The following is a 22068-nucleotide window of genomic DNA, read 5'->3' as shown; positions in this document are numbered from 1 at the left end:
AACATCATATTAATAAAGAAATGCGTACAATGTCTGTGTTTTTTCCATTATTTTGTTCAACCCCTGTATTTATAGTATAACTAGTCTAAGGCTTTCACTTCTGTGTTCTGTTGTTTTGCTATTGATATCTATGGGCAGGATCGCCAGATGGTAGTGATAATTTACCTATGCTTCAGTCGGCGTTGCAGCCTCGACCTTTGTTGTCGTTTGAAATCCATTGTTGATACGGTGCATATTCAGTGAAATCTTGGTCTAACCCATAATAATGAATCATTGAGGTTTTTATGGGTGGAAAGTGCAGCTAGAGACCGAAGCTGCTTATTGCGAATGGCTGGCTACATACACAAGGGAAGATTACACGATTTATATGAGAAAAAAAATGAGTTGATGGTGCTAATATCAAGAGCCATTAATACATTTTTAAAGTGTCTGTATTTATTTTGTATCTAAGGCCAAATCACTCAGCCATCCACTATTATAGCTGGTCAAGTTGTAAGTGAAACAAATGTACACTTATCTCTGTTGTTAAGTGGTGTACTGTGCAGTGACCATTTGATGCTCTGTTGCCAGTTGAAAGACAAGATGCGGTACGTACGTTGACGAAGTTTGTTTATAAAGACAACATATGCCGAAAACATTTTCTTAGAGGCAGCACCACTTAGTGCATGTTGTTATTCTAACAGGTTTAAAATCTCAGTATCAATATAGTTGTCTATCCAGAACTTTCCAAGATAGTGAGGTTAGGTAATTCTGAAGAAGTTTGTTTGTAACAAATTTCCGTTTAAATTCCAAGGAGTTTTATGCATGTAATTTTAAGCAACTTCGCATATAAAAGTATGGAGTACACTATATTTTCTGTTAGTCTGCCCTGAAGAATGCAAAGAAAGCTCGGATGATAAAAGGAATATAATGAAATTTAATATTTTCGAACGTAACTAAGCTAAATTAAGCACTGCTTTGATGTGAATAATATGAACCATCATTTTATTTAATACCCTAAATTATACTTTCAAACAAATCTCACTACATATCCAAGGTATTAATAAAATTATGTGAATACTATCATAAAACCCCTTGGAATTTCAATGGAAAGTTGTTAAACTTCTTCAGAAGTACCTAACCTCACTATGTTGGAAAGTTCTGGATAGTACACGGATACTAAGATTTTAAACTTAAATGATATCCTAAATTACAATATTATACATAACTCACTACATATCGAAGATATTAAAATTATTTTATTTGTATATGGGAGTATGTTAAATAACTGTGTTCTGTACTGAAAATGTACGCATGAACTTGGTCTGGGTTTTGTAGTAGTCTTTGATATACGCTAAGTTTCACGTTACGTTGTCCCTCAGTTCGTACATATTTGAGATGTGTTTTTCTGGAATGCCGGTAATTTATGCGAGAGGAAACTCCAATATAAATAAATATTACCATCTGAAGATTTCATGACATGTGTAAAAAACTGTTTACATTTTATGTGTCTGATTGAAAGGTTATTTGAACTGGCAGCAGAGCTGAAGTCTCTTCGCGATTTATTGAGTGTGGCAAGTAAACGGCCGGGGAGATGATGAAGTGAATGACAGGAGACCTTGAACAGTCTGAAGTAAAATAATCATGTTTCGCACACACTCCACACTGCTCAAGCGGAAACCTAACCTTGATGTAAGGGACGGGAAGTCTGTATCTTAGGCACAAACCGTGTGTCTCATATCGACCGTACCCGTTATAAATTCTATTTACTTGCTTATGGAGCTGAGCTCTTCTTGAGGATCCGCCACATCTGCAGCTGCTCGAGAATTTCCCAGCATTTTATGGAACCTGAATGTTCATTACCGTGTTCACAAGAGCCCTCCACTGGTCCCTATCCTGAGCCAGATCAACCCAATTCATACCATCCCATCTTTAAGGTCCATTTTAATATTGTCCACACACCTACCCCTTGGCCTTCCCAGTGGTCTCTTTCCTTATTGCTTTCCCACCAATATCCTATATGAATTCCTCGTCTCCCCATTCGTACTGCATGCCCTGCCTACCTCATCCTCCTTGAATGGTTCATTCTAATTATACTTGGAGAAGAGTACAAATTATGAAGCTCCTCATAAATTCTACACAAGTGTATAATGTTTCATGTTACATTAAAGATTATATAATAGGATACGGCTTATGATTATGTACGTGTTATTTCCGTGGAAACACATGATTTTCACATACTTACACGCGTGCCATCTTTATGTTCGACATCGCGCTATTTAAAGATCTGTCAAGACGTAACGGTATAGACTTGTATTTTGGAGGTGTTTAGTTCGAATCTCGGCAGCGACACCGGCTGTCCCGACGGAGGTTTTTTCAATATATTCCTCACTCCCTCCAGGCAAATTTCTGTGTAGTCTGTTAATTGCTCTACGACCATTTCCTTTCAAATCCTCTTCCCATTCATCATTCATCCACATGCTTACCATTTATCGCTATATAGTCTAATTACTAACTACAGTGAGGAAAAGCATGCCATCAGAAGAATACAGGTGTAACTTAATTTACTGTTTTTAACGTAACACAGACGAGAACTGGGGCGGAAGGGGAAAAGGCTGCCAAAGAGATAACGGAAAGAAAGAGAAAAGGATGAGTGATGAAGATATGGAAGAAACCATTTGCCGTTTCAGAGGGCCTGTTCCAGCGTCGTGAGAATTCAGCAGGCAAATACACGTGCATTTTCCTATGCAGATGTTTCGAAAATGTGGCACAGTTCAGATACATTGGGAACGACGATTACAAGTCGAAACCTGATTCCGGAGAAAATTAAGAGGCGATTGAACTCGGGTAATGCTTGCTACCATTCAGTCCAGAACCCTTTGTCTTCCTGTCTGCTGTCGAAAAACATAAAAGTTAGAATATAAAAAACTACAATTTTGCCTGTGGTTCTGTATGGGTGTGAAACTTCGTTTCTGACATTGAGGGAGGAACATAGACTGAGGGTGTTTGAGAAAAGGGTGTTGAGGAGAATATTTGGATCGAAGAGAGATGAAGTGACAGGAGGTTGGAGAGAACTGCGTAATGAGGAGCTTCATAACGTGTACTCTTCTCCAAGTATAATTAGAATGATCAAGTCAAGGAGGATGAGAAAGACACGGCATATAGCATGAATGAGGGAGAAGAGGAATGTATATAGGATATTGGTGGGAAAACCAAAAGGAAAGAGGCCACTAGGAAGACCAAGACGTAGGTGGCTGGACAATATTCAAACGGAGCTTGGCGAGATAGGATGGGATGGTATGGACTGGATCGATCTGGCTCAGGATAGGGACCAGTGAAGGGCTCTTGTGAACACGATAATTGAACCTTCTGGTTCCATAATATGCTGGGAAGTTCTTGAGTAGCTGCATAATTGGCGGCTTCTCAAGAAGGGCTCAGCTCCGTGCGTGAGTGATGCCGTCAGAATTACGTCCAAAACTTTTCGACGACTGCGTGACACATTGTTTAAACCTAGAGGATGACCATAAATTATTCAGCACATTTCAAACTTACATAAATCACGATTTTTTAGACGTATCGAGAAACGGGTTGCGTTGTTAGAAAGAAGCTTCTGTGCATTCCTTTCAAGTGAGGGAATAGAGTCCTTCCTTAGAGATGGCCTCATAAACCCCCGATGTTTCAACGTAGCCAGCTTCTCCTTGTATGCAGATTTATTTTATCCCCCAGAACATTTGTCTTTATTATATTCAATGATATTGATGCCCATGTTCAGCTTACTCGATTTTAAAACCTTCGTTTCGGTCCCCGTTACGTTCGAAGCCCGGGGTTTTGGCTTCTCTTCCATTTAAATTTCATTTCATTTACGAAAGTGAAGACTGTTGGTGTCGGTGATTTGAGGGTAGCTCTGCTGAAAAGTAAGACAGAATAGATTTTCTCTCACCCGAAGGCGGAAACAGAAGCAGTTTCGAAACTTAGTGAGTACTCTGTAACAAAGAAAGTAGTCCATATGTCGGGCATTCGATGTGTGACACGCGAACATCCGACAGGTGTATTAGGCAAAACAGCTGTTTGGCGGTTTCGCTGACGTAACTTCTCAAACGATGCATTAGTTGTAATGCTAATACATGTTACTGTTAGGGGCTCGTAACTGTGACCATTGTTACTTTGTGACGGAGAACAAATGGGCGGAGTTACACCACTTGCGTGTCTACCCCTGCACCCGCAAGACTTACTTACTTACGGAGCTGAGCCCTTCTTGAGGAGAAGCCAAATCTGCAGCTACTCAAGAATTTCCCAGCGTTTTATGAAGCCCAAAGGTTAATTACCGTGTTCACAAAAGCCCTCCACTGGTCCATATCCTGAGCCACATAAATCCAATCCATACCATCCCATCTGTGGGAATTTCCCACATTCAAGCAAACGTTACAGTGACAGCTCAGGTATCATTGCTTAGCAACGGCGAGTAAACAGTCGTTGCTATGTAAGGTCTACAACAATATGTGACTATGGGAAGCATCCACGGTGGATCGTGTGGTAGCCAATCGCAAGCTAGAACCCATTCGTTGCCTAGCAACGGGTGGTGCTAAGCAATGGTACCTGAGGTGTCACTGTAACTTTTGCTTGAATGTGGGCAGTTCCCACACATCCTAGCTCTCTAAGATCCATTTTAATATTGTTCATCCACCTATGCCTTGATCTTCCCAGTGGTCTCTTTCCTTCTGGCTTTCCCACTATTATCTTATATGCATTCCTCTTCTCCTTCATTCATGCTATATGCCGTGCCCACCTCATCCTCCTTGACTTGATCTTTCTAATTATATTTGGAGAAGAATACAAGTTATGAAGCAAGACATACTAGACCCCTCAAATAATGTCACAATTGTCACATCATCATCATCAGTAATCTGTCAAGACGACAGGTCCACAGTCTCTTTCAAAACAATTCCTCCACTTAATGCGATCATTTGCATCATTTGCTCTGTGCTTCAAGTCGCTACTGATGACGCTGCTTCCGGCATCAGTTTCTGGTGTCTCTCTTCGTCTGATGCCTACCCTTTGACCTGTCCAACAAGGGAGGCCCTGCCAGTAGCTACGCTACCGCTGGTATAGCTCTCAGGGTCCTTGGCATACTCAAACCCCCTCACCACGATAAGGTGGAGACACCAACGAGGGAGAATTGTCACAGGTACCAAATAAAACAAAACATAAAGAACAACATATGGTGACTATTCTGTACCATGGGAGACGTTAATAAGAATTCCGCCTATGCTGTATTAAAGATACAGAAATTTAGTCTTCAAAATTTCAGTAATTCAAAATTGCCAACACCTTTATCACGTCCAAGACACACTTCCCTGCAGCTAGAAAATCACGCTGCATTTGTGAGAGTATTTAAGCGAAGGCTGACATTGTTTTCATCAGAGTTCAACACCTAACATTCAAGGCGGTTCACTATCCCATATTCGGTCAACTTACCTTACGTGCTACTACAGAATTTTCCTGGGGATAATTTTGAAAATTCCCAGCCGTACGCAGTGTTACATTATAGTCAGTTATATGGGTGGACAGAATTCCAGAGTATACAAAGCGGAGAGTCGTTCTGATCTGAATAGTTAAAATGTCCTAAAATGGATGCTACGATTACTCTCATTGAACCGAAGACGGTGTCCTCCTTAAACCGCGCGTCCTAAACCATATTTTAAAATAATAAAATAAAATTGTTCTCTTTCTGCGACAAAGTGGTCGCCCGCGAGCTAGTTGAATTCAGTCCACGTGCTCACACTGTTTCCTTAATATCGGTATAGCGACTGGCTACGGGCTGGACGGCCGAGGGGTCGGAGTTCGAGTCCCGGTAGGGGTAAGAATTTTCTCTTCTCCACGTCGTCCAGACCGGCTCTGGGATCCACCCAACCTCCTATCATATGGGTACCGGGAGTTCTTTCCCCGGGGGTAAAGCGGTTGCGGCGTGAAGCTAACCACTCACCTCCAACTAGTGCCTAGGTCAAGAAAATGTGGATCTATACAGTCACTCCCCCCATACATCCTAATGGCGCAGTGTTAATTAGCTAAGCACAGGGATAACTTTACCTTTTTTTATCTAAATTTAGGTCTCCCAAACAGTCTTTTCCCTTCAGGATTTCCAGTTAAAATATAGAATTATTTTCTCTCCCATGCGTGCTACATGCCCCTCCTATCTTATCTTCTTTGGTTTAGTCATTCGGAATAAAATCTCCTCATTGTGCAAGTTTCTTCAGCCTCCTGCAACTCCATGTCGTTTAGGTCCAAGTATTTGTCTCAGCATCGTTTCTAAAACACCTCTGTAGTCATCTGGTAGGGCTGTCTCCTTCGTGGCAAGAGTTTGCAACGTGGTTCTCTGATGCTTGCAGTCTAAACAGCGCTATGAGACAGAATGTTCAGACGTATTGATGAGGGTTCTGTGTGTCTGGTTACTGTCGGTTCATTCCAATATGTTTACACATTTATTAAACATCTGATGAAGGCAAATAAAATGTGTGGATTATTTTACAGAAAGCGCTGAATTAATCTAAAGCATAACTTCAGAGTTCTACTCTCGTGCTCGAATATTCTTTAAGTAGATGATAATTACACCATAACGTCATTAGGAAATGTGAATAGTTGCACTATTGCTACTATTAGAAAAGATTAAAGTAAGGAAATTTGAGTGAAGCATGAAGAAAGCAGTCTTCTGGGATTTGGCACCGTGTATATGTGGTGTTAACCGACGTTTCGGAGGAACGTATCGCCCCCATCTTCAGGGTAGAAGAAAAAGTATAAGAAATCTGCAAGCGACAACACCGTGAGAAACGGTAAAGCAGACTGCTTTACCGTTTCTCACGGTGTTGTTGCTTGCAGATTTCTTATACTTTTTCTTCTACCCTGAAGATGGGGGCGATACGTTCCTCCGAAACGTCGGTTAACACCACATATACACGGTGCCAAATCCCAGAAGACTGCTTTCTTCATAGTCACCGCCGTGAAAGCCTCAAATCTTACTGAGTGAAGCATGTTTTAAAGTTTCTTAGCGACTTTTGGATTACAGATTACAGAGGCTGATTTACAACGACAAATTGCTTTCCTTTAACATAAAATTAGTTCGAACAACAAACGGTTTGCAAGCTGTGTGTTCACATCTGAATTTTATTTGAAATCATATTCATGCTGTCAGAAAGTTTGACTTCACAGGAAACACTGCCAAGGTCTTCACTTAACATTTCATATTGGCTTTAGAGAAATCGGATTATTCATTTCCTGTTATTAATTAAAATTCTTGAGTTACACAGGTATAGTGAATTCCAGTTTTGTTTATTATTCTGACCAGCTTTGTTTCTGCTCTTCTTCGTGACATTTCTATATCCGAAACCCGTTAAAATGGTTGTATGCTGGGAATGATTTATTTATTGGTTTTAACTTAGATTCCATTTTTTTTTCAAAATAGAAGTAAGCTTATGAGATCACCATACTATCTGTGTGTGTGTGTGTTTTGTGTCCCCATTATCAAATTTTGAATGGCTGAACCCTGTTATCGTAAAACTTGGTACGGATATCATGCCACCAGAACCCATTTCAGCGGTGTACTTTATAAATTCCTCCCATCAGTTTGCGTGTCTGCATGTGTATCCCTCCTACCGTTGCTAGGCAAAGGCTGGGTAAAGTATATCCCTTCTTTCATTGCTGGCAACGGGTCGGAAAATACCTACCCGAAGTAACGAATACACACAATAATAGCAGAATTGCTAGACTCGTCATTTCCTGTATCGTCCGTGTCATATCAAAGAAGAGTCTGTGGGTATGTCTGTGTACCGCCCCACTCGTTGCTAGGTAACAACTCGGTAAAGAAGCTCCCGCGGCAATTGTTGGAGACGTCCATTCCTATGCGGTCCCTGTCGCATGAAAGCAAAATTGGCGGTTGTTTCTTCTCAGAGCTCCTCGCTTAAAAAGCATTACTGAGATGCAAGTGACAATATTGTTCAGGATTAAAGAATTAGGAAGGAAACTTATGATCTGGCTGAAGAGAAAGAGGAAGGAGAAGTGGAGCTGAGAGGAACTGAGAGAGAGAGAGAGAAAAAATGTCTTTGCATGCGTATCCGTGCTTATTGAGCCGGTACTTATTGAACATACACATTTATTGGAGATTCTCCAGATTATATATAATAAATGTGTGAAAAGAAAACTTTTCGGAGTAAACAGTTTACTTGGCAACATACCTGATTTAAACTTCCAACGAACCGGACAAATTGGGTAAGGAAGCGGTCAAGGAGTAAGCTATACATAGTGATTGGTGCAACGTGTGTGATTGAAGTCCGTAGCCCAAAACTACTACGCTTGAAATCTGGCGGAGGAACTGGGATAAACAGTGTCATTTTCTTATAAGGACTTTGACGGGAAACCTCCCTAAAACAGTTTACTTGGCAACATTCCTGATTTAAACTTCCAATTAACCTGACGAATTGGGTAAGGAAGCGATCAAGACATTTTAAAGCTAAATGCTTCCTTGGATTTGTCTCTCCTTCTAACCTTATTTATGGGGCTAGTTAAAACAGAACGCAACATACTAAATGAGAGGGCCGTAATTTACTGTGTATGTTATGGAGAACACGCACACACCATGAAAGCAAACAAACAAAATTCGAAGTACGCCCAACGTGACCTTGGTACAGATCACACATAGGGCACAATTAACGAAACACTAGAAATATTCCACACTGTTTAAACAATCAGTATTCTCATAATTACAGCAACCTGCTGTAGCCAGCAATATCTAAGTAGCACAAAATCACCTATACCTACAACACACGAGATTTCTTCACGAGGCTGCTAGTGTACTTACATACCTCCATACACTGCAGAAATACCTATATATAAACAAACAATAATTACAATTTACACAGTTACAAACGACATACGCCACAATATAATATTGTCTCATGTTGGCTGAAAGACTGAATAGTGTGGCCGTTGCTAGGGTACGGCAAGGTAAACATATTTCCACAGCAACGAATCAACACTCAACAATGGGGAATCTGTTGTAACTAATGTTCTCTTTCTTGTCCGCTTCAAAGCTATATAACGAGGAACTGCGGGAGGTTCTGGTGAATTTGACTTTGGTTCTGGTGTAGTCACGTGAATATATTAGCGGCAGTTTTAGTGACGTTTTGGGTATATACTCGTACATTAGAAAATTAGCTTGAGAGATGGCACGTACAAAGAAAGCGGCGTTTTATCACAAAGGTGGAAAGAGGCCTCAATCAAACTTTGGGATGAAAATAGCTCAATTTAGTGAGCCTTCCAAAGGAGGAGTGATGAAACCCCATCGTTACAAGCCAGGTACTGTGGCTCTTCGAGAAATTAGACGCTACCAGAGATCTACAGATTTGCTGATCCATAAGATGCCATTCCAGCGTCTCGTTCGTGAGATTGCACTAGACTTCAGGTCAGACATCCGCTTCCAGAGTGCTGCCATAGCTGCTCTTCAGACAGCCAGTGAGGACTACTTGGTGGCTATTTTTGCAGACACTAACTTGTGCGCTCTTCATGCCAAGCGCGTTACCATCATGCCTAAGGACATGCAGCTTGCTCGACGAATCCGTGGTGAGCGTGCTTTAAAGAGTCACAGCCAGTGAGTGGCCAGTTTAGGACGAGTTGTGAGACAGTAGCCAGGCAGTATGGGAGTTAACGCGGAAACTGTGGAGTAGCTATCGTTGAGAGCCGTTACCAGATAGCGGCTAGTGAAGACATAGAAGACAATGTGTGCTGTAATGAGAAGTGGACTCCGTGAATTATTGGAAAGCTATTATTACTTGTAGTTACGAATTCTAAGAGTTGAGCAAATTCAATTTCCAATCCAAACATCCTGTCTTATCAGTATCAGGGACAATATCAAGAAAACATTTGATATTACAGGCATGCCTCTGCAGTAGATGACTGAAGTCAGGAGGACCATTACAGGTAACATGCCATTCACAACATGCTCCGTCACTCGACCACATCGATGCCACCGTTCGACAAGGAATTCCATATGAGATACACGTCCATTAGTCAACATGCAGTACATCAGTGTTATGCACAAAAGCACGCTTAACTTCAGTCTCATTTTAAGGATTTTTAAAGATTTAATACTAAATTATACCACATATCTTCATGTGAAACTGGATCAGTTTTATAGAAATTCTCTCTAATATTAGCTTGTTATTTCAGTGATTCTGAATTTTGTTTATTTTGAATCCACATGATGTTCTATTTGTATTAAGATCAAACCGTGTTGTGGCGTAGTGTAACCGAAATAAAATTAATACTGACACACGTATTTGTTTAATTTTATCTCATTTTATTCTTAGTGATTATAAAGTTAATGTTTAGACGGTCCCTGAATACCGTAATTAGAAATAGAGCGTCACATCCAAGAATTCTGCAGGAATTTTAACTCTATGCGTGAAATGTTTCAGATATAATCTGCTGTGACACAAGTCTGTTATACAAAGTTATTTAATTTAAATAAATAGGCGTTCATTATATATCACCATATCAAATTTCACATGCTTAATATCCCTGTAGACGTTTACATTCCATACAGTACGGACAGTTCTTCGTAAGATGAGGCACCGACTATACAAATAATTAATTTGCAACATCATGGACCTCCTATACATTCAAATAGAAAAGAAATATCGAGCTTCCAATTTGTCCATGGAAACATATGAAAAGTAAAAAAATCAGCGACTGATTCGATATTGTATAACATCAATTAAGTTTTATCTTGTTTAATACAATAACTTTTTGTTTTTATATAATCTGACGTATTGTATTTTTACGCAAAGTATTTTAAATGATTAATAACATTGTATCCAATCTAATGTACAGCAGTTCAATGGTATTTGTTTGTTAATATGTGTTTGCCTGATAATGGCCGTTAGTGGCTGATACATGTAGAGAAACCACAGCTGGGCGCTAACCTTGATTTTTTCTGTTTGTGTTGTGACGGTCAATAAAAGAGTTGTATATCCTACTTTCCTTCTTTAGGAAAAAAAAAATGAAAGTAGGCTTATGCGATCCCCATGCTGTCTGTGTGTATGTGTATTCCCCCATCAACTTTAGAATGGCTGAACCAATCTTTAATAAACTTGGTACGTATTGTGGCGTGTTATATGTCGTCTATCGCTGAGCAACGAAACACTGGAAATTGTTGAGACCGTTGCGTGGGAATATCCGTAGCAACGAGTGTTCATTGCGTAACAACGCTCGGTAAACACCCCTCCCCGCTAGGCTGTGACGTCACGCAACAGTAGGGCGTCTATTGCTAAGCAGTGCGTATGTAGACATACCTGATATCTGTTGCCGAGCTGCAATGTGTTATATATGTTGTCCGTGCCGAGCCTATATAAGGAGCAGCGAACACTATTCAGGATGATTAAGTATTCAGTATAAGTTGGAGTCTTAAGAGAGTCAGTGTCGAAGACAGTGTGCCAGTCGCCGAGATATAGTGGAAGGAGTAATTCTCATACTGCAAGTGATAATAAGTGTAAAAGTGTGTGATTGTAGAAGCAAAGCACAATAAATAATCGCTGAATACGAAACCTACGGGAATTTATTCGCGCGTTACCTAGGAGACAGAAGTAGGTTACCAGGTAACACGCGACAATATTATCATGGTACCAGAGCCCATCTCAACGGCGTACTTCATAAATCCCTCCCCCTCTGGTTTCCACGTGTTGAAGCCGTCTATATTGCTCTGACGTCACTGCTCCGTCAACCCCCCTCCTCGGACCACTTATTGGTTATCACTCGCTCCGTCTGCCTTGACTTATTCGTAATAGGTGTAGTGTCAAGGGGACTAAGGAGATAAGTTGGGTGCCACGTAATGGTGTATTACGAATAAATGGATCTAGAGAGGTGTGGAGACGGTGGTAGGATGCCGGTGCTCAAGGGGCAAGCATAGGTTTGTATCTCAGGGCATAACACGCCTTGCTTGGGCGAGACGGGCGAAGAAAGAAAAAACACTGGATCACACACACATTGACAACGGAACAATTAACTTTAATTGATTAGCACCGTATAACTACACTTGAATTTATCATCAGTCCTTTTAGTCTGATAACAGAAAGCTGGTATCACTATTGTTACGTTATGTACACTACATACCTGAAGCGTCGACTTTCACGTTTTCTTCGCACCGAGGTTAGCTAGAGACTGACTCTGGAGGACGCCACTTGAAGTTAACTACTGTTAACTTCAAATGACGTAGATTTCCCCATACTTTTAATTCTGATTGGCTTATTAAATTCCTGGGTCCACATATCTAATTGTCACGGCCAATAGAATTCATGTATTAAGTTTGAATACTTCACCAGAAATCTGTAACTAAAACTGTTCTAGAAGCTTCGATGCACTTGGCCTGGGGTTAAGCCATCAACGTTCCATAGCTGCTATCGTATTGTTGCTTAAAATTACAATAGTCTTCTTATCTTAGCTTGCACTGCTAGAATTCTTAGAACTGTTACATAAATACTGAGCATATGTCGCTCTTAAATACAAGAACGAAATTATATCTCAGTTACAAATATAGTTCAATATTACGTAATTAATTACTTTAATACAGTAATATCTAAACACATGGCGTCGGGAAGTAATCATCGGCTACAGTGTATGCCTTCTATCGTTGCTAGGCAGCGGCTCGGTAAATACGTTCCCGCAGTAACGAATACACAAAAATAGCAGAATTGCTGAACGCATAATTTTCTTCGCGTTCCATATCTTACGAAAGGAGAGTCAGCGGGTCTGTCTGTGCATTCCTGTACCGTTGCTAGGCAATAACTAGGTAAACACGTTCTCGCAGCAACAAAAAATTGTTGGAGGCGTCGTTTTCTATGCGGCCCGTATTGCTTCCAGACGATTATTTCTTCCCAGAACTTCTTGTCTAAAATGCGTTACTGAGGTGTAAGTGGCAATATTGTTCAGGATTAAAAGATTAGAAATGAAACTGTTATGAGTTGGGTGAAGAGAGAGAGGCTGGTGGAGTGGAGCTGAGAATAATTGAGTTAGAGAGTCTTTTATCCTTGCGTGCATGTCCGTTGCCGCAAACGTGTGTTCATTGAGCCGTTACCTAACAACCGACAGTTTATACACAAAGTTACCCGAGTAAGCTTAAATTCACGGAATTCTCCTGCTTGGTGCAACATGTGTGATTGAAGTCCGTAGCACAAAACTACTACGCTTGAACTGGGGGAGGAACTGGGATAAACAGTGTCATTTTCTTATAAGGACTTTGACGGGAAACCTCCCTAAAACAGTTTACTTGGCAACATTCCTGATTTAAACTTCCAATTAACCTGACGAATTGGGTAAGGAAGCGATCAAGACATTTTAAAGCTAAATGCTTCCTTGGATTTGTCTCTCCTTCTAACCTTATTTATGGGGCTAGTTAAAACAGAACGCAACATACTAAATGAGAGGGCCGTAATTTACTGTGTATGTTATGGAGAACACGCACACACCATGAAAGCAAACAAACAAAATTCGAAGTACGCCCAACGTGACCTTGGTACAGATCACACATAGGGCACAATTAACGAAACACTAGAAATATTCCACACTGTTTAAACAATCAGTATTCTCATAATTACAGCAACCTGCTGTAGCCAGCAATATCTAAGTAGCACAAAATCACCTATACCTACAACACACGAGATTTCTTCACGAGGCTGCTAGTGTACTTACATACCTCCATACACTGCAGAAATACCTATATATAAACAAACAATAATTACAATTTACACAGTTACAAACGACATACGCCACAATATAATATTGTCTCATGTTGGCTGAAAGACTGAATAGTGTGGCCGTTGCTAGGGTACGGCAAGGTAAACATATTTCCACAGCAACGAATCAACACTCAACAATGGGGAATCTGTTATAACTAATGTTCTCTTTCTTGTCCGCTTCAAAGCTATATAACGAGGAACTGCGGGAGGTTCTGGTGAATTTGACTTTGGTTCTGGTGTAGTCACGTGAATATATTAGCGGCAGTTTTAGTGACGTTTTGGGTATATACTCGTACATTAGAAAATTAGCTTGAGAGATGGCACGTACAAAGAAAGCGGCGTTTTATCACAAAGGTGGAAAGAGGCCTCAATCAAACTTTGGGATGAAAATAGCTCAATTTAGTGAGCCTTCCAAAGGAGGAGTGATGAAACCCCATCGTTACAAGCCAGGTACTGTGGCTCTTCGAGAAATTAGACGCTACCAGAGATCTACAGATTTGCTGATCCATAAGATGCCATTCCAGCGTCTCGTTCGTGAGATTGCACTAGACTTCAGGTCAGACATCCGCTTCCAGAGTGCTGCCATAGCTGCTCTTCAGACAGCCAGTGAGGACTACTTGGTGGCTATTTTTGCAGACACTAACTTGTGCGCTCTTCATGCCAAGCGCGTTACCATCATGCCTAAGGACATGCAGCTTGCTCGACGAATCCGTGGTGAGCGTGCTTTAAAGAGTCACAGCCAGTGAGTGGCCAGTTTAGGACGAGTTGTGAGACAGTAGCCAGGCAGTATGGGAGTTAACGCGGAAACTGTGGAGTAGCTATCTTTGAGAGCCGTTACCAGGTAGCGGCTAGTGAAGACATAGAAGACAATGTGTGCTGTAATGAGAAGTGGACTCCGTGAATTATTGGAATGCTATTATTACTTGTAGTTACGAATTCTAAGAGTTGAGCAAATTCAATTTCCAATCCAAACATCGTGTCTTATCAGTATCAGGGACAATATCAAGAAAACATTTGATATTACAGGCATGCCTCTGCAGTAGATGACTGAAGTCAGGAGGACCATTACAGGTAACATGCCATTCACAACATGCTCCGTCACTCGACCACATCGATGCCACCGTTCGACAAGGAATTCCATATGAGATACACGTCCATTAGTCAACATGCAGTACATCAGTGTTATGCACAAAAGCACACTTAACTTCAGTCTCATTTTAAGGATTTTTAAAGATTTAATACTAAATTATACCACATATCTTCATGTGAAACTGGATCAGTTTTATAGAAATTCTCTCTAATATTAGCTTGTTATTTCAGTGATTCTGAATTTTGTTTATTTTGAATCCACATGATGTTCTATTTGTATTAAGATCAAACCGTGTTGTGGCGTAGTGTAACCGAAATAAAATTAATACTGACACACGTATTTATTTAATTTTATCTCATTTTATTCTTAGTGATTATAAAGTTAATGTTTAGACGGTCCCTGAATACCGTAATTAGAAATAGAGCGTCACATCCAAGAATTCCGCACGAATTTTAACTCTGAGCATGAAATGTTGCAAATATATTCTGCTGCTGGTAAAGGTTAAGCTGTCCCCATGCTTAACTAATTATACACTACGCCATAAAGGCGTATGGGAAGTGGATGTATAGATCCACATTTTCTTGACCTCAGCACTAGTTGAAGGTGAGTGGTAGGCTTCACTCTCCTGCCACTTAAACCCCGCTGAAAGAACGCCCGGTTCCCATTGGATAGGAGGCTGGGTGGACCCCAGAGTCGGTCTGGACAACGTGAAGAGGAGAAAGTTCTTGACCTTACCGGGAGTCGAACTCCGATCCCTCGGTCGTCCTGCCCGTTGTCAGTCCCTATACCGACTACGCTATCCCGGCTCACATTCTGCTGTTGACATGACACAAAGTTGTTTAATTTAAATAAATGGACGTTATCACATGTTACTGAATGGTGCAGCGCAAATTGAGGAAACTACATTGCCGTTTCCTGAATTTGCGCTGCTCCATTCAGTAACATATTGTGGCGTATTTGCTCTATGCAGGAACTGTTGGGACACAGTGGCTTCGGGGCACGCACGCAACGTGAGAGTTGCGGATTGTATCGGCGCGTTGCTAGGCAACAGATATCAGGTATTGCTGTCAGGTGTGTCTACCCACGCATTGCCTAGCAATGGACGCCCTACTGTTGCGTGACGTCACAGCCTAGCGGTGAGGGGTGTTTACCAAGCGTCGCGCAGCAACGAGATGAGTGGGGATATGTGACGTCACTCACACTTCCTGTTGCGCTGTCCAAGCGTTCACAGAATTGTCACCTAGCAACGCGCCGATACAGTCTGCAACTCTCACGTTGCGCGCGTGCTCCGAGGCCTCTGTGGCTCAACAGTTCCTGCATAGAGCAAATACGCCACATTATGTTGAAGTCAGGCCGATAACAATTGTCGGAAATTGCGGTTGCGTTGCGGTTGCCCTCGCCCTTAATGTGACATTTAAATATATCATGATAACTTTCTTAAAAATTAAATGTAAATTTTTCTGGGATGTGAAACCGTGTAGTACTGTTCATAGTCACCGCTGTTAGAACCTCAAATCCAAGTTTATCACAATTATTTCAAATTTGGCATATCCCGGGTTACAATCTCGGAACTGAGAATATTTGTCTTGAGATTTCACGTGAGATGCTCGGTATTTTCGGCCAATCCTGAGATAATATCTTAAAATAAACCGCATCTTTCTTCCGCATACTAGTGATTCTCCATCCATCATAAATAATCGCCAGCCATTCCCTGCTATATGTGTACAACCTTACAAGAGAAAAAAATATTAAATAAAACAAGCACCAATCCATAATACTTCTTTTCATATATGTGCGCCTACTGCTTCTAAAGGCCTGTGATTCCATAATAAAACAATAATGGTATAATAATTTTCTTTAGTGAGGTCTGTGGTAATTAATGACTTTATTATTTAAGCTTATAATTTGAATGATCAAGTCGAGGAGGATGAGGTGGCCAGGACATGTAGCACGAATTGGGGATAAGAGGAATGCATATAGGATATTGGTGGGGAAGCCAGATGGAAAGAGACCACTGGGAAGATCGAGGCGTAGGTGGGTGAACAATATTAAAATGGATCTTAGAGAGATAGGATGGGATGGTATGGATTAGATTGATCTGGTTCAGGATAGGGACCAGTGGAGGGCTCTTGTGAACACGGCAATGAACCTTCAGGTTCCATAAAATGCTGGGAAGTTCTTGAGTAGCTACATAATTTGTGGCTTCTCAAGAAGGACTCAGCTCCATGAGTGATTATTTAAGCTTACACTTGGTCGTCGACTTACGACCACAAAAAAAAAATGAAAAATAAAAGATGATTAAAATGTAAAAGTTTTTAAAAATAAATTATAAAGATGGTAAAAAGATTAGAAAGGTAAAAAAATACTGTTAATAAATTATATGGCCGACTTATGACCTGTCATTCAGAACGGAAGTCGGTTGTAAGTCGATGACCAAGTGTATAATGAAATCCATTCTGTGCACAGGATTACTAAGAACTCAGAAACGAATCTAGTAATTTATTTTAAGCTAGGTTCCTGGCTCAGCAATAGCATGTTCTAAAGCTTAAGATGTTATTCTGGGACAAATGAGAGATGATATATGCCCTTGTGCCATTTTCTTTTGTCAGAAGGATTTTTTAATGGGCACAACAGAAATATTACAAAATATTTAGCTGTGTTTGTTTTCCAATTACTGCAAAGACATACAACTTTAGTAGATTTTCTTTGCCATCGCGATTCATCATCTATGGTTGTGCTTCACTAAATGTGGCGCTGTACATCTCTGGAGGAGGAATCAATTGCTTGTATGAGTCCATGTGTTACTTAATGCAGTCATAAGTATTATGTCATCTAATGAGCAATAAAAACAAAACATTAAAGTGATGATGATAATGATGAAGACAACAATTCGCAGTTCTTTATTATTCATGTGCCACGTCAATAGCTACATACAAGACCAATTACAGAAACAGCACACTGTGGGTCATATTAATTACATTACACACAAACAAGAACATAAAGACAGGATCTACAAGGCTAGTTTAAGAAATAGCACAGTGTTAAACTGTTGTTGCTTGCTACCTTACAGAACAAGGAAAAGTGTAAGAACAATAAGAACAAGATAAACAATAAGGTGATTTTGAAGAACAATAAGAGAATTTAATAATGAAAAATAAAAATATTTTTACAGTACATGATGCAGTTCTTGCTATACTAAGGCCAGTCTACTATACCATAACTTATAAGTGTCTTATGGTATTTATTTTCTTGCTTTTCCATCAGGCCGACGCTGGAAGAAATCCGAAGTTGGGGCAAATCATTTGACAAACTCATGAGGAATTCCGGTAAGATATCTTAATTATATTGTGCCATTACCAACTTGGGTTCACACAGCAGTATTGAATCCATGTCCCATGACTCTTGTTTGAGCAGATCAAAGTTAGGTACATTTTGGACTGTTTTGTCTGTACTCATATCAGTTATCAATACACTACTGGCCCCTGTGTTGTACAAAAGATTGGAAAAACGACTTCCCATTTGATGCAGTTATGTCAATGAAAGAAATATCCTAGGCAGCTCCTGGCCTAACAAAGGCATATTAATCAACTTTTATCATTGACACCAGACTTGTCTCTCAAATATATGTACCAGTTGAGTAGAGTTCAGTTTATTTACATTCTCTAAGTCCTAAGCAGGATACAGAAGAAGTCATAAATTACATACATGTACACTAGTACAGATAGTTTTAGCTTAAAAATTTATTCAAAATTAATTTTACATCATTCTCTGTTTACATTGAAGTATTTATCTATAGAGTAGAAACAGTGAGCATGTAGATAATTCTTTAGCGATAATTTAAACTATTTAGTATCATTACTCAAATTTTGTATACTTTGTGGCAGATTATTAAACACTTTTATGCCAGTAAAGTACACTTTTTTTTTCGATATAATGATAAATTTGAAGAAAGTAGGTGAAGGTTATATTTTTGTCTAGTATTCATGTTATAGACTTAGACAACAAGTCTAGCTGTTTAAATAGTCTGATGTTTTATTAGGACCTACAAGAATGTATGTACTGGCACAATCATATTAACAGCCCACAGTAAACTTCTTGTAGGTTGGGCCTGCAAGTACACTTACAAAAATACAAACAACTTACTTAAAATATAAATAACATGCTTATCATAGGGTAAGCTTACTGACACACTTATGAAAGTACAAATCAAACTTACTTAAGATATAAAATAACACACTTCCTGTAGGTTGGGCCTTCCAGTACACTTACAAATGTACAAATCACCTTATTTTAAATATAAAATAACACACTTACATGTTCAGCCTACCAGTACATTTATGGCACATGTGTTGGAATAAGATGTAGGTCCTGAAAACTGGAGTTTCATTTATTCATCTTCCATAAATCCTGTCGAGAGTACAAACCTGATTTGTCACTTTTAAGGTTAAATTAGAAAACTGCAGTGCTGTGAATGTGCTTTGTAAATACTTGTGACAGGCAATACTGCTCACCTCCCTAAATGATATGATTTTTTGAAAACTAATTGAAACTCCATATCTTCCTTATCGATAACAGTGTTGCTGAATCCTCAGTGAAGTATAATATTCGTATATTTATGTTGTGTGCAGTGAATAAAAATAATGGAGCTCTGCTGACCATACTGACTCTCATGCCACTGCATATCTCACCATCTTGTGTACAGAAAATTTCTTTGTGAAATTTGCAAAAATCAAAACTGCAATATTATGAGTCTGTATTATTAGTCAGCTTCATCACAAACTCTAGGAATAAAGTTTAGAAAGCAATTCTCGAAAGTATGAAAGCCAATTNCTATCTACATTTGTCTCATACAACCCACAATGATAACCGATGATGACAATGAATTTGGTGATGATAGCTGTTGCTACTACTACTACTACTACTACTACTACTACTACTACAATAATAATAATAATAATAATAATCATCATCATCATCATCATCTGTATCTTAACACATTTACAATTGAAAGCAATCAAAATATTCTGACTAGTAGGATTCAATCTTATGGCCCAATATCTCACAAACTCAGTAAATTAACCCATCATCTAAATTGCATTTTGTTGTTAGCTGATGAATTTACCCTAAATACAGTATTAGTGACACATAAGATTCATAGAATTGCATGTCTGATAAAAGTGATCTGTTCATTTGTGATTTTATTACTAATCACTAATGCCATATCTCTTGTTTACAGCTGGCAGGAAAGTGTTTCGAGACTTCCTGCGCTGTGAATACAGTGAGGAAAATATTCTCTTCTGGCTTGCTTGTGAGGAGCTCAAAAAGGAGACCAATCCAGATGTTGTGGAAGAGAAAGCCAGATATATATATGAGGACTACATCTCAATACTCTCACCCAAAGAGGTAATAATGAAAAGGATGTAACTTCGAATTGCTACTGCCATGTTGTCCACCACATCAGCATTACCAACCACAGAAGTTTATTTATGAAATAAAACGAAAAACCTAACCTATTCAAAACAGAACCAGAAGTGCTAAAATCTTCTTGGGTGACCAACCATGTCAGTGTTGATTTAAAAACCAACATTTCAGAGATCTCCTCTGTCTTTGTCATCAGGGTCGATAGTCACCAAATGTGAGTCCTTTCCTTTCACCTCACTAACACCCTATAAAACCTTAGACAACCGTTGCAAGAAGGCTCAAACGAAAGTGGCCCGAAGACTTACATATGTAACCTAAGGTGAACCGGCATTGGCCGACAGCACCTACATTGACTGTATTGACTACTAAATTTACTTAATACTCATATTTTACAGAGTAGATTGTAAATAAACAGGCAATAAAAAAACCCTTGGAGATGTCCACTCCATTATCACAAAGATGGAACGTGATTGAGATTGGTCACAGAGGTCCTACACTAAGTGTATAATTTAATTTTAATTCCTAAATTGATATAAGTTTTAACTATGAGTAAAAGTAAGTAAAGCTATCCCTGTACCAGGCCATGAAGGCCCATAGGGTTGTGAGACGTTGAGGGTCCCACATTATCTAGAGAATCAGCTCAAAGGTGGCGGTAAGGTTGTCAGCCTTATGCGCCAGCTGTGCTTTACTCCCCAGGAAAATTATTTAATTAATTCCTGGTACTCATTTCTGTTAGAGGCTGAGTGAACCCCAGGGCCTAGTGCAGCCAGAAGGATTAGGTAAATTAAAAAAAATCCAATGACCTCATAGGGACTTGAACCTGTGACCTTCTGGCTTATAGCATAGCCCCTGAACCAACTATGCTACCGCTACCGTATGTCCAAAAAGTATCCGACTTCATTATTTTCCGCTGTAAGTAGTGCCCAAAGGGGTGGGGAAACTGAAAGAAGTGGTAGAAGGGACTTTCATGCACATGCGTGATTTTTTGCTGACTCACAGCACTGCCGGATGTGTCTGTGGCTGCCAGATAGTGAAATGGTGTAACACGTGTTCATCGCATTCTCGTTTCACTCAAGAGGACAGAACAGTTTTGTCAGAAACTTTGGGATACACAAGCAGAAACAATTCGCAAAATCCAGCAGGCTTTCCGCGATGATGCAATGGGGATCACTCAAATTAAAGAGTAGTTCAACCGCTTTAAACATGGCTGTATGTCGGTGGATAGTGAGCAGCGTTCCGGGAGACTGTCAATGAGCCGAAATGCTTATGTCATTGAAAAAGTGCGGGTGATCATGGAGGATCGTCGTTTGGCCATCCGTGAAGTTGCTGATGAGGTTGGGATCAGCAGAGGTTCTGCAAACACAATTTTAACTGAGGATTTGGGCATGCGAAGAGTGGCGGCAAAATTTTGCCCAAGCTGCTTTCGCCGGAGCAGCAACAACTCCATCTTGAGGTCACGCAGGACATGCTGGAGTGCGCCAACAGAGATCCTGAGTTCCTGAAGACTGTGATCACTGGTGACGAGTCGTGGATGTACGGATATGACCTGGAAACTAAGGTCCAGGCGTCACAATGGAAGCATCCAATATTCCCGAGGCCCAAAAGAGCACGACAGTTTCGGAGCAATGTGAAGGTGATACTGACTTTTTTTCGAATACTGGGGTGTTGTGCATCATGAGTATGCACCACTAGGCCAGACTGTCAATAAGAAGTACTACCAAGAAGTTCTCTGCCATCTTCATGATGCAGTTCGGCGCAAGAGACCGGAGCTGTGGGACGCACACAACCGGCAGCTGCATC

At 40.1% G+C, this 22068-nt stretch overlaps 3 protein-coding genes across 5 annotated transcripts in view; all 3 read left to right on the top strand.

Annotated features, from left to right (window-relative positions):
* LOC111875437 (regulator of G-protein signaling 20) overlaps positions 1-22068 on the top strand; it is a 300561-nt gene that overhangs the window by 269236 nt on the left and 9257 nt on the right. For all 3 annotated transcript variants that reach the window (XM_033755811.1, XM_033755812.1, XM_033755813.1), the window contains 2 exons: positions 18112-18173; positions 20084-20250. In XM_033755811.1, the coding sequence (XP_033611702.1) occupies positions 18112-18173; positions 20084-20250 (229 nt within the window). The remainder of the gene's footprint in view (positions 1-18111; positions 18174-20083; positions 20251-22068) is intronic.
* LOC117283183 (histone H3.3-like) lies at positions 9044-10120 on the top strand. The gene is made up of 2 exons (XM_033755815.1): positions 9044-9588; positions 9901-10120. The coding sequence occupies exons 1-2, from the start codon at positions 9192-9194 to the stop codon at positions 9915-9917; spliced, it is 414 nt and encodes a 137-aa protein (XP_033611706.1). The 5' UTR covers positions 9044-9191; the 3' UTR covers positions 9918-10120.
* LOC117283182 (histone H3.3-like) lies at positions 13811-14915 on the top strand. The gene is made up of 2 exons (XM_033755814.1): positions 13811-14471; positions 14784-14915. Exons 1-2 carry the CDS (start codon positions 14075-14077, stop codon positions 14798-14800), a joined length of 414 nt encoding a protein of 137 aa, XP_033611705.1. The 5' UTR covers positions 13811-14074; the 3' UTR covers positions 14801-14915.

The sequence above is a fragment of the Cryptotermes secundus genome, unplaced genomic scaffold (assembly GCF_002891405.2).
Source record: "Cryptotermes secundus unplaced genomic scaffold, Csec_1.0 scaffold304, whole genome shotgun sequence".
Lineage (NCBI taxonomy): Eukaryota > Metazoa > Arthropoda > Insecta > Blattodea > Kalotermitidae > Cryptotermes > Cryptotermes secundus.
Note: the sequence above shows the minus strand (reverse complement) of the source record. Positions and strands in the feature narration are given on the sequence as shown.